Source organism: Salvelinus fontinalis, chromosome 12 (genome assembly GCF_029448725.1).
Source record: "Salvelinus fontinalis isolate EN_2023a chromosome 12, ASM2944872v1, whole genome shotgun sequence".
Classification (NCBI taxonomy): domain Eukaryota; kingdom Metazoa; phylum Chordata; class Actinopteri; order Salmoniformes; family Salmonidae; genus Salvelinus; species Salvelinus fontinalis.
Window position 1 is genome coordinate 11,775,126 of NC_074676.1, and position 12,976 is coordinate 11,788,101.

At 43.6% G+C, this 12,976-nt stretch overlaps 1 protein-coding gene across 2 annotated transcripts in view; it reads left to right on the forward strand.

The window, feature by feature from the left end:
* Positions 1-12,976, forward strand: part of ccnd2a (cyclin D2, a) — a 199,298-nt gene that overhangs the window by 172,364 nt on the left and 13,958 nt on the right. Inside the window, exons 1-3 of one of the 2 annotated variants that reach the window (XM_055939707.1) lie at positions 2,117-2,533; positions 3,924-4,139; positions 7,459-7,618. In XM_055939707.1, the coding sequence (XP_055795682.1) occupies positions 2,339-2,533; positions 3,924-4,139; positions 7,459-7,618 (571 nt within the window). In that variant the 5' untranslated portion in view covers positions 2,117-2,338. Of the gene's footprint in view, positions 1-2,116; positions 2,534-3,923; positions 4,140-7,458; positions 7,619-12,976 lie in introns of those variants that run through there. The other variant, XM_055939708.1, reaches the window with a different exon arrangement.

Here is a 12,976-nt window from a genome sequence, read left to right on the forward strand (position 1 = left end):
ATGACACAAGGTCAAGACTAATGCAACTTTGTAACCGGTTGTAACGTGTAACCATCCCCACATAGCATGAACAAGTTTGAAACAGGTGCATCTGTCTGCAGCATCGATTCATCTCCCTAACATGGAGGGTATATGGTATTCACCTTGCCCCTTCAGACGCATCACCCCTCGCCCACAAGACGTCGGGAGATGACAATGAACCTTTCTTATTTCGCTCTTGCCCTTGTTTTTGGGACGTAATGAGATAAGAGCACGTTTAAAAAAATTGCGGCAGGCCATCGTTGCAAGAAGAATGTCCTTTTACTGGTGTGTATATTCTACAGGAGCTGGCTCTCTAGATATCCCTCCTATCCTCTCTCCGTGTGTGTGGTTTGGTATAGCTTTTAATCCTTTATCCATTTCTTTATCCTATAAGCGTAGGTCTCCTTTGCTGTGAAGTAACATTTTATCACGGAACTAATTAAGAAACAGTTGCCTACTTGCAGCCGATGCTATATTTCTCTCATTTTTGCGTAATAAACAAGTTATAGCAATTTTGATCAATATTGTAGTAGTTTATAGAACTGCTTTATACTTTTCCAAGTCATTGTTTTTTAGTTTCAACTTTAAAACGTGTGTGAGGTGGTGGTTTCATCCATATGTAATGTGTTGCTTTCCAATGTTTTGTTGCTTGATAGTTGGATATCATTTTACAATGTCACTCTATCCTAGGGGTACAATAACATCCGCTAATCGTGTGAATTGATAAATGGTTATTGCAGGAGTTGGACAGCCCTGGTGCTCCGAAGGTAGCCTATGCAATAAAAGTCTGCCCAGTAACAATCGGCAAGCCTCGGTCGCACGCAGAATACCTATTGGCTATATGCAAATTGTGACAAGGGGAGGAAACAATCTCGAGACAAAAAATGCTCTAAAGAATCATTTCCTAGTTCTCTTACAAGTAGAAGAACAAAAGTGTTGCCATTCAGAATGATAGAGAGACCCACTCGAATGGAATTTTACAACTTTGATCGCACCGGGAGACTGCCCCCTCTGCATTTGAAACACAATCAATGCAGGATAGTCTAGTTGACCCATCTTTGGGGGCAGTTTATTATTAGAGGCAAGCTTAAGCTTTTTTTGACAAACTATATCAGATCTGCTTAGTGCTCCTCCAAGATTACATAGACCTATTTAACTGATCTCTATCAAGGCAAGATTATGGTTGCCTATAATTAATTCTGACATGGGTCCTATATGTATCTCTTCTGCATATGAGTGTTATGATCACAACCTCAAAAATAGGTATTATATGTATATATTAATACATACAGTTGTCCAATACAGGGCATAGGCTGTCATCGTGGTGTTATCTATAAAATAAGTTTGTCGCAACAACTTTTCTATGCTGCAATGCATTTCCTAGAACGCTATCTCATTCAACCACATGCGTACGACTTCTGCTATATAAAAGATACTGTATATGGTATACCTGTGTGTGTGTGTGTGTGTGTGTGTGTGTGTGTGTGCGTGTGTGTGCGTGTGTGTGCGTGTGTGTGCGCGCGGGCGGGCGTGTGAATGTCGGCGAGTCTGCGCGGGCGTGTGTATGCCGGCGAGGGAGGGAGGGGGCGACTATAAGTGCATTAAGTTCATCAGATAAAAGAGAAAGCAAATGAACAAGGATTAGTTTTGCTTTTAATAAACTAAAATAGAGAAATAAGATTATCCTAATGCATGTTTATAAAGTTGTACAATTGGAACTATTACTATATATTCCTGCATGCATAGCCTACATGCTTCATCCCCTATGAAGGCAGAGAAACTGTTCCCTTGACGAGTTTTAACTCAAGCACTTGCTGGACTTATTTATGCATACATGAACATTGTATAATTAATCAATTGATATAAATATAGACTTTTATCCATGTGAATTGTCTCTATTTGTAAATTTGACGCATGTGTGGGGGTGGGGTTTTGATTGTGGTCATATAGATTTTTATCATGATAAAATAAATAAATATAAAGTATATAGTTGTAAAGTAAAAGTGTAGCCTAGAGAAAAGAGTAACAAATGTTTGATGAGAGCATGTTGCGTCTGGGCAACTGCTCTACATAATGAGATTTGCGGCTTGCGTCATGGTCAGTAAAGGCAGGCTTCAAACGTATCCAGCCAGAAGAAAGTAGAAGTGAACTGTGGGGGAGAGGAAAAAGTTCGCAAGGAGAGGCAGGACAACTCTTGGGAGCCCTGCAGTCTCACTTTATGCCTCCAAAATACTTTCTTTCCAGTTTATTTGAATCTAGCAATATTGCTATAGTATTTTCACAAGAATAACCCAACTTTTTAAAAACTGAAACGACCATGGAGCTGCTTTGCCTCGAAGTGGACACCATCGTAAGAGCTAGTCCTGATCCGAATCTTCTGTGTGATGACAGGGTATTACAAAGGCTGTTGACCATTGAAGAACGATTTATTCCACAATGTTCTTATTTCAAGTGCGTTCAGAAAGATATTCAGCCATTTATGAGGAGGATGGTTGCGACTTGGATGCTGGAGGTTTGTACCGAAACACTTCAACTCTGTAGGCTATTTCCGTGCCGACGACTCATCTCAAAACACTAACATCGGACTTTTCACTGTCATTTTGTCAGGTTTGCATGGTGTGAGAAAGAGTGTTGCATATCACATTGCCAAATAGACAATCCTGATAGCATATAATCAACTACTCGTATTTATATGATTTTATTATCTAGCATATTTGAACCAAGTCACTGACGATTTTGATAGAGATACATAGACATGTGGTTACAGTGGTGTATATCACCAGATAATGTTGTTCTTTGCATATGTCTGATCTAGGAAAGGTTCCCTGGATTATTTTGTTATGTTTTAGATTGACAAAATATTTCCATGCACACGTATGCAGTTAATCCTTGCCCTATTCTAGCCTATATTCTAACGCCATGTTGGTTTTTATTGGAACTGTTGCAGTTTTAATGACGATTTTACAGTGTCATAAACGCTATAACAGCAGTTGAAACGTGTCCGAAGTGAAAGAGCAGTGTCTAAACTACATAGTCATAATTGGAAATAATCCGAAATATTTAGCAAACATTTTCTATTTATTTTTTAAATATCGTGTCGCGGAATGGGCGCGGGCCTATCTGTTCCTCTGGTCTCCGCATTGAAGTCCGTCACCCAGGAATTAAGTTAGATTTTTTACACTTTGTTTGACATAATCAGTTTGGAATGGTCTGAAAAGAAACCCAACCGTCTGAGCTTTATTTTCATGTAAGAGGTATTTGACTAGGATTCATTAAAGATTTTATATTAATTTAGGAAAAAACATTTCGACCTGGCGGTGACGCACTCAAGAGCAACCGCATGCTACTTCGTTTTAAATTTGACAATTATTTCGCATTGAACTTCAAATGACATGTTTATCAATTGTCGGGTCTGATGTGAAAGACATTGGTGTTCATTATGATGTGAAAACGATAGATGTAGACAATTTATTAATATTTTTAAATATTTTATGAAAATATGACGAAGGAGAAAAAAAAGAGTTTCCGTATAGGCTACTGTGGTGCTTGGGTGTTTTTTGGCTGGGGTGATTGTGACTTGAATTCATTTCTTACTGAATGAACTGAAGGAAGGCGAGTGCATTGACAGCCTGTGCCGGAGACCTTTTTAAAACATAGAAAATAATCCATTTAGAATGTATTGATGATGTCGCAACAAACCACTCTGGGCTGGGCTCAATTCTTGGCCAGGTCCCAACGCGTTTCAAATAATGGATATGCATATCTGGTTATTACATTATTTCCATAATTTCGTTATGATTTTTATGTTTCACATGAATTGAACAATTGAAATTGTAATTGAAATAACTGGAATTTGATGATGCCAAATGCTGCACATTGTCACGAGTCGCCTCTCTCTCTAGGTTTGTGAAGAACAGAAGTGCGAGGAAGAGGTTTTTCCCTTGGCAATGAACTACTTGGACAGATTTTTAGCCGCGGTTCCAACCAGAAAGTGTAATCTGCAACTTCTTGGAGCAGTTTGCATGTTCCTTGCATCCAAACTGAAAGAAACTCGTCCATTAACTGCAGACAAACTCTGCATCTACACTGATAACTCCATCAGACCACAGGAGTTGCTGGTAAGCAGTTGGTTTCTGCCAACAAAAATTATTCCATTTCAGATTGTTATTATGACATTGTCAACATCTATATGAAACTCATAGCTAATTGTTAATGTAATCAATGCTTATGCTACGAGCCATATCTCAAAAGCCACCTACATATATCTTTTTTATATTTATTCATATTATTTTCTTGTAAAAAACTATGTTGGCCCTATTTACATGCATGGAGATTCATGGAGATCATCAGCAATCCTAGATTTATCAGCAAACCTAGATTCCATGTAAATCAATTGTTTATCTGACCATTCTTGGCCCCATCACTGTAGGACCCAGAGTGTTTGTCCCCCAAGAGCTCTGTAATATTGGACTGTACAGTAGGTTTTTGTACAGTGGTCTCCATCGCCATCTAGTGGCAAGTATTTGCAGTAGGTCGAGGTCAGTGTTGAGTTGAAGCCAAGTTTTGGATCGAGTGAGTGATCTTCAGAGGCTGTAGTCTGCAGAGAGGAAGTCTCACATTTTGATTGTCCTGGCAAACATCGTTTTGTCTTTAACCTCAAAAGTTTGCCTCACTCAAGGTTTGACCTAGATGTCCTCACAGAATGGACACTGTTACTGTTTTTTGTAGATCCTGCTTCAAAAAGCACCTTTTCCAATGTGGTAGAATAAGGATGTTTATTACATGCATACAATACTTTTTACATTACAATTCGGCATGAGATTTGTTCATTGGATGACTTGGCTGTAGGTGCTCACAGCAAGGTTTCACTTGACCTGGTGTGATCACATCCTGCTTGTTTTGGTTAGGGTTCTTTCTGCAGTCCTTGGTACCCCAAAGTTAGAGCCCTTGGCAAGGTCATAGGGTCATGGTGGACCAGACGTACCAGTTGTTAGATAGTTCACCCCCAAACATTTAAATAGTCTGTTTTTCCCATCAGAAAAGTATTTCCTCTGCAACGTTTTATAAACATTATTTAATAAACAACAGTGAATCCCACTCATGATGTGAAATAAGTCACATATGATTCAGCCGTGGAGGCTGAGAGCTCAGGGCCTGCCTGGGCCTGGCCCGGCTCCTCAGTTGATTCCTGCAGCCAGCGGCAGTGTTAATTTAAGATGGGGTGCTGCTGATCCCAACGCTTTGTTACTAAGTAGGTATGGGCTGGAGATGCCAGCCATTCCCTGTGATGACAGGCCCTGGACCAGTTTATTGGCTAGGCGAGACAACCTCAGCAACTATCTATCATTAGTTGTCATTATATTACATGCTGACAGAAGCAGGATCAACATGAGGTGAAGAACTACCTTTAGCTGGGAACCGGGCTGGGCTGTATCCACCCATACTCATGTTGTTTAGGCCTGGGTGAGAGGAGAAGTGGTGCACCATGTCCTTGAGATGGTTTCATGTGGGCTGCTTGGGTGTGTTCACAGCCAGCTTCTCTATAAGGCAGTCTTTTGGCTCACAAATAGGCACAGGAAACAGGAGATCAGCTGCTCAGCCCATGTGATCGTTTTTTGGCCCCATCTTTGGTAACAATTTCTTGTAAAAGAAACCACAATGTCACCCAGAAGGTGTGACCCGGAAGCACTGCATTGGAGGGTGTGTTGCAAAGTTCTCTCTCGCTCTCTCTCTCTCTGTCTCCTTCTCTCTTTGTCTCTCTCCCTCTCTGTCTCTCTCTGTCTCCCTCTCTCTCTGTCTGTCTCTCTCTCCGTTTCTCTCTGTCTCTCTCTCTGTCTGGGAAACACTGCGGCGTGCGGACAAGAGTTAGGTCGTAGTCAGGGCCATCTATCTATACAATTCCTAATTGAGTCCTTGAATTCTAACCGCAGAATCAAATTTGTCAATGGCTTCTTTCACAGCGGTATCTGTGGTATTGTTAAGAAGTGACACACTGAACCTTAGCAGTTTGCAACCGTTCTATGTAAGTTGATAGGGAAACGCAACACCCTGTGAAACTGAAGTGGGGATATCATAGGGAAGTATCATCTGGACGTTAAGTGCCGCTTGCGCCATCCAGTGTGTGGTCCCCTTTCAGAAGAGAGGAGAGATACAGTTCACCTGAGATTGGGAATGAAATGTAGTCATCGGTCCAGAGTTACCGTGTCATGGAGCTCTGAGAGCAGTTAATGGCTGCCACATTGGAGCGGCGTCATCTCATGACTAAGAACCATGTGGCTCTCTGAAGGGGAAAATCACTAGCTCCTAGTCACAAGGACAGTCCGAACCACACAATTCCTCCCAAATTAGTCACCAGCTTCTTCCGTTACTCACCCTTTCTTCTCTAAGAAAGCGAGGGCAACCGTACAACTCAAACATGACCTCTCACCCCCCCCCCCCAAGAAATTAAAACCATGTAAATTAAGCTCGGCCTAAATGTCATTGGCTATTACTGGTAGACATTGGGAAAGGGCAGTTGAGGCTACAGCTCACAGTTGAAAGTTATAGTTAATTGGGTCTGGTGAATCTGTCGCTTATAGTTATGCTAATTGTTGCATTTTTTTATTTGAAGCATCTCCTTTTATGCTGTTAATGTCAAACATTAGGTATAGAGTTGTTTTGTCTGGGTACCTGGTGAGCTACACATCGTTGTAAATTAGCTCTGTTTGGCGTCTGTTTAACATTATCGAATACAGAGCCAGTGTCAATGTTCATTTAGATGGGGTGTAATGAATTGTTAGGTGCCCAAAGTAGCAAAGCAGGCCATAACTGTGGCAAAATGGAATGGCTTCCAACAGCTAATGACGAAGGTAAAACCATGCTATCCTGTGCTAACCTATTTGCTGTGCATTTTGTCATGCATTTGTACATGTAAAATTGATACTGTGTCATTCATTCTGCATGGACAGTTGACCAAAAGGCCATATAGCTAGGAACCCATTCATTGCCTCTGTTGGCTTGAACATGTTAGTAAGAGCTAGTCTCAGAGTCCCCCCCCCACCCCCATCCAATCCCCAGACCTCACAGGTCTCTCCTGAGGAAAGTCCCAGATGCCAAACTACTAGACGAATGTCGTGAGGTCACCTGCGTTCGGGTCGTTCGGGTGTCAGAGCTGCTGTTGCCTCAGCCAGCCTGCTTTGCTCTTTTTCCTAGCCAGGGAGAGTAATATAATAACGATCTTTCTCTTCTCAACCACTCCACCTTCTATGCTGGGTAGGCCAGGGTAGGGCAAGGCTAGGGGCTCACACAGGCAAAGAGAAAAGCCTGCCACATACAGTACAGCCTCCTCGGGCCTGGCTCGGTGTCAGCTAGGGTGGTGCTGTGTATATACAGAATGTTTAGCCTAATAGCCTCTCTCATCCTAACACAGTCTCTCCTCTCCCTCACTTTCTGTTTTAGGAGTGGGAGCTGGTGGTGCTGGGGAAGTTGAAGTGGAACCTGGCGGCTGTCACTCCAAATGACTTCATAGAGCACATTGTGAGGAAGCTGCCTTTGCCCGAGGAGAAGTTAGTGCTGATACGCAAACACGTGCAGACCTTCATTGCCCTCTGTGCTACAGGTACGACAGGAAACAATGTTGTGTTCTGTATTGTTACTAAAGTCTCTCTGGGGGACAATGATAACATTTGATTAGAAACATTTACTTTCTCAAAAGATGAGCCAATGGGGATGTGGGTTGCCATCTGATATCACTTTTGGCTTGCGTTTATTTTTTGGGCTCCTGAGCCACGTTTTGCAAGTCAGAGTGATAATGGGTGTGCTGCCAAGTCAATTAGGTGCTGATGTCTTGCGTCAACATAGTTGCGGCTGTTGCAAAATATCCTCGTCTCCCCTTCTCTCGACGCAAAATCTAAATCCCATTCTGATCAACAATGACCGGAGGATCCTCATTCAGGTTGCTTTGTGGGCCCGTCATGCAGTGTCGTGACGCCTTATAACTTAAGTGAGATGTATTACCTCCTTGTGAAAATATGTGGGGTCTAGAAAAGCATGTGTCATGGAGGACGTGTATCTGTGAGAGTCTCATGTCCGCGTCCATCGTGTTTCTCTCTCCCGGCTGTGGCGTCTGGTACGGTCATGTTCTCGAGGCATGTCAGTGGCTAATAGAGCATGGAGTGACACTTCAAATGGCAGGGGCCTGGTTTAAGGGACATTTGCGTGTTCCCGTGTGCTCCGCGACCGAGGGACGATCTGACGGGGGTGGGGACTGGACATTGTCTCCTCTGCTCTCCAGGTTGGATTGTTTCTTTAAGATCAAACATCGAGCCGTGGGAGTGACAGGAGATATGATCTGAAGAACTGGAGAGGAGGAGGAGAGCGAGAGCGAAAAAAGAGAAAGAGGAGGAGTATATTGTTCCTGCAGTGCCGAATAGTGAGGCACGTCATGTCGTCATCTCTCTCTTCGTCTCCCCATCTTCTCACGCCTCCCTACTGCTTGGGGGCATGATGACTTTCCCATGTTCAGGGAGTGTTTGTGGGGCAGGTTCTCCCAGCACACACCCCAGCAGTATGGGGGGTAATGGGATCCAGAGCTGCATCAAGGCTTCCCTCTCCCTCCCAGGCCTCCCTGGACTCCACCCCAGTGTCCCACCTCTGGCCCCACAGGAATGCTCCCTACACTCCTTTATGGGTGAGATCCATGTGGTGGTAGAGGAGTGTGTGTATGGATGGATGGAAGGGAGCTAGGGTGACAGGTCTCTAAACATTGCCACTTTTGATGTGGAATCCCTTTTCTGATTGTGCAATTGATAGTGTATGTTGTGAAAGACGGAGCACATTGATGGTCTCCATGGGAACTGGCCAGAGTCCCATTGAAGACATGGAATTTTCCATCTCTCTCACTCCACTCTCTCTATCTCTTTCACTCTCTTTTCCTGCCTCTCTCTTATTCTCCATTTCTCTCTCTCTCTCTTCCTACCTCTCTCTCTTTCTCATTTTCTCCTTCTTTCTCTTCTGTGCCAAGGGAGAGATTACTGTGAGGAACGACTGTGTCAGTGATCGGACCTATTCCCAAAGCAACATTGTGCAAGGCTCCCAGTGCACTTTGTCCTTAATTGCTTCAATGAGGCCGTGGATATACATTTACGAGTCTCGTGGAGGAAGATGTCTTCCCGACGTCTTGTAGAAGGGAACCTTGCTGCAGATAACTGAGATTAGCAGCAGGCCATTTTGTCTGAATACTCTCCTCAGAACTCAGATCGGTATCCAGGCAAAGAGTGAGTTGAACAATTTGTTGCATCTGAAGATCTCTGGGAATTCAAAACCCATTTTGTGCAACGTTCCCAGCCATAAATCAACTCAACTATCTTGTGAGAATCCTCCCTGAGAATCCCCCTCCAAACATGCTGAGAAGGTGACGCTGGAAGAGGAGGTTTCTAAGGCTTTGCTATTTGCAAGAGAGTTGACAAAGGATCACCTGGGGCCTCAGTATTTCATGCATAGAAGAGATTGAACTCACCCCCACCTCCACCCCCTCTTGTTGGGAAACTTGCATAAACCAAGCCTTCTGTTTTCAAGGGAGCAAGAGAGAGGAGAGGTGGAGAGACAAAAAAGCCTCTCATTTTAATGGTTCCTCTCTTTTGATGGGAATGTTCCGTTCGAGGCACTCGGTGGGGATCTGGTCAGGTGGCGACGGCGGGCCAGGCGGCGCAGGCCGTTTCAGTATTAATTAATAACGCGGGAGGGTCCATTCAGCACTATGCAAATAGTCTAGGGCTCTGCTAGAGCCCAGGAGAAAGGAGACAAAGATCCGGCCCTACATTTCATATGCAGAAGCATGTAAGGGTCAGCACAGCAGGGGCACTCCATAGGAAACACCAGCTTCTCCCCAGGGCAGCCTACAGGATAATGGTGGAGAAACAAGCTCATTAAGGGAGATTATGGCCTCCTTCTTCCACAGAGACACCAAGCACTCCTCCCCTCCCCCCCCCCCCCCCCCCCCCTCCCCCTGGTCTCTTGTCCCATTCTCTTTCAATAGAAATAAAGACGGGGTTGGGGAACGCAACAGATAGGCCTGAACATGTCTGATGATAATCAGATCTATCCTACTTTACTGGAGTCATCCTGAGATAGATCGCGCCGTGTGGTCAAACATCGTCGAGGAGACCTGCTGCAACATGCAAGGAGATGTGGCTTCGACAGCAGTTAGTGTGACCGTGACCTAAACTAGTGGGTCACAAACCCCTGAAGTCCACCCGGGTTATTAGGCAAGATGGAGTAACACAATGCATCCGTTAGACCCCATCAGGTTGTCAGTTAGCCTGTTTGGACACTCTTGGGCTCCCCAAGCACTTGATTAGAGTGTAGAATACCGTGTAAATAGGTTTCCGCTGTAGGTAGGGAGAGTCAGTCGTTAGGTATTGCCCTCTCAAATCTTGCCCTCTCATTTTCTTCCTGAATGCCTGTTGGAAGGAGATTTGGAGACTCCCTTAGCGTCTCTAGTGAGATATGAGTCAGACTCTACTGATCTGCATGGCAGAGGTCCTTCATCTTTATTACCAGTGTTTGTTAACTGAAAAAGCTTCCGATTTGATTAGTCAGAGCATCCAATAAATTCTCCTCCTACCAACGATCCTCTCTGTCTTTGTCCGCTCCAACTCCATTGATGTCTTCAGCATCCATCCTTGAGGCTGGAGGAAGCTTTCTCACAGTATGCACACAGGAATGTGATACACCGTGTGTCATAGAATGGTATGTCCTGAGCTAGCCTCACTTCACTGTGGTAATCAACACCTCATCTGAAAGACTGGGAGCAGTTTGCCCATAAGTTCGCCCACCATAAGGCCAAGGAATTCATTTGTAGACGTTGCACTTGTTCTAGCAAGTCTCTGATTTGAGCCCCTGCCTACTTGTACAGTTGAAGTCGAAAGTTTACATACACTTAGGTTGGAGTCATTAAAACTCATTTTTCAACCACTCCACACATTTCTTGTTAACAAACTATAGTTTTGGCAAGTCGGTTAGGACATCTATCTTCAACAATTGTTTACAGACATATTATTTCACTTATAATTCACTGTATCACAATTCCAGTGGGTCAGAAGTTTACATTCACTAAGTTTACTGTGCCTTTAAACAGATTGGAAAATTCCAGAAAATGATGCCATGACTTTAGAAGCTTCTGATAGGCTAATTGACATAATTTGAGTCAATTGGCCTACCTTCAAACTCAACGCCTCTTTGCTTGACATCATGGGAAAATCAAAAGAAATCAGCCAAGACATCAGGAAAAAAATTGTAGATTCAGAAGTCTGTTTCATCCTTGGGAGCAATTTCCAAACACCTGAAGGTACCACGGTTCATCTGTACAAACAATAGTACGCAAGGATAAACACCATGGAAGGTGTTTAGGAAGGAGACACGTTCTGTCTCCTAGAGATACTTTGGTGTGAAAAGTGTAAATCAATCCCAGAACAGCAGCAAAGGACTTTGTGAAGATGCTGGAGGAAACAGGTACAAACGTATCTATATCCACAGTAAAAACGAGTTCTATATCGACATAACCTGAAAGGCCGCTCAGCAAGGAAGAAACCACTGCTCCAAAACCACCATAAAAAAAGCCAGACTACAATTTGAAACTGCACATGGGGACGAAGATTGTACTTTTTGGAGAAATATCCTCTAGTCTGATGAAACAAAAAATAAAACTTTTTGGCCATAATAACCACCGTTATGTTTGGAGGAATAAGGGGAGGCTTGCAAGCCGAAGAACACCATCCCATCTGTGAAGCACGGGGGTGGCAGCATCATGTTGTGGGGGTGCTTTGCTGCAGGAGGGACTGGTGCACTTCACAAAATCGATGGCGTCACGAGGGAGGAAAATTATGTGGATATATTGAAGCAACATCTCAAGACATCAGTCAGGAAGTTGAAGCTTGGTCGCAAATGGGTCTTCCAAATGGACAATGACCCCAAGCATACTTCCAAAAATGGCTTAAGGACAACAAAGTCAAGGTATTGGGAGTGGCCATCACAAAGCCCTGACCTCAATCCTATAGAACATTTGTGGGCAGAACTGAAAAAGCGTGTGCGAGCAAGGATGCCTACAAACCTGACTCAGTTACACCAGCTCTGTCAGGAGGAATGGGCCAAAATTCACCCAACTTATTGTGGGAAGCTTGTGGAAGGCTACCTGAAACGTTTGACCCAAGTTTAACAATTTAAAGGCAATGCTACCAAATACTAATTGAGTGTATGTAAACGTCTGACCCAATGGGAATGTGATGAAAGAAATAAAAGCTGAAATAAATCATTCTCTCTACTACTATTCTGACATTTCACATTCTTAAAATAAAGTGGTGGTCCTAACTGAACTAAGAGGGGAATTGTTACTGGGATTAAATGTCAGGAATTGTGAAAACTGAGTTAAATGTATTTGGCAAAGGTGTATGTAAACTTCTGACTTCAACTGATGTTAGGAGGTATTTTCTAAGGGGACGGACATTATCCACAAGGAATAACATCTGAGGTTTGGAAGTAAAGTAAATGTTAGTGGCTGGTGGGTTTTGAGTTTGACCTGAATGTTGTTCTCATGACATGAGAAGTCTCCCTGAGCACAGCTGGGGTTTCTGGGTAAAGATGCCTCGGGTCAGCTGTTTATCCAATCTTATCGGTTGAATCCTGTCTAGAAACAAAACACAACAGCAGAAAGCCAGGGATGAGGGATTCTAACTGGGCTCCAAACAAAAGCTGCCAATTCATATTCTTCCAGTTCGGAGGGGTCTGCGTCCTCCCACGCTAAGCCAGAGTGCTGTTGCTCAAGTCTCTGGGTCGCGGTGGTGCAACACTGAAGCAAGTTGTTACAGGATCCAACCGTTAAGGAGGATTCCTGTTTTTGTTTCTGGCAAATCACTGTGCCTTTGGGGCTCTGCTGTGGTGACCCAAAACTCCTTTCGTCTTTCAGGGTTTCTTTTTTTCA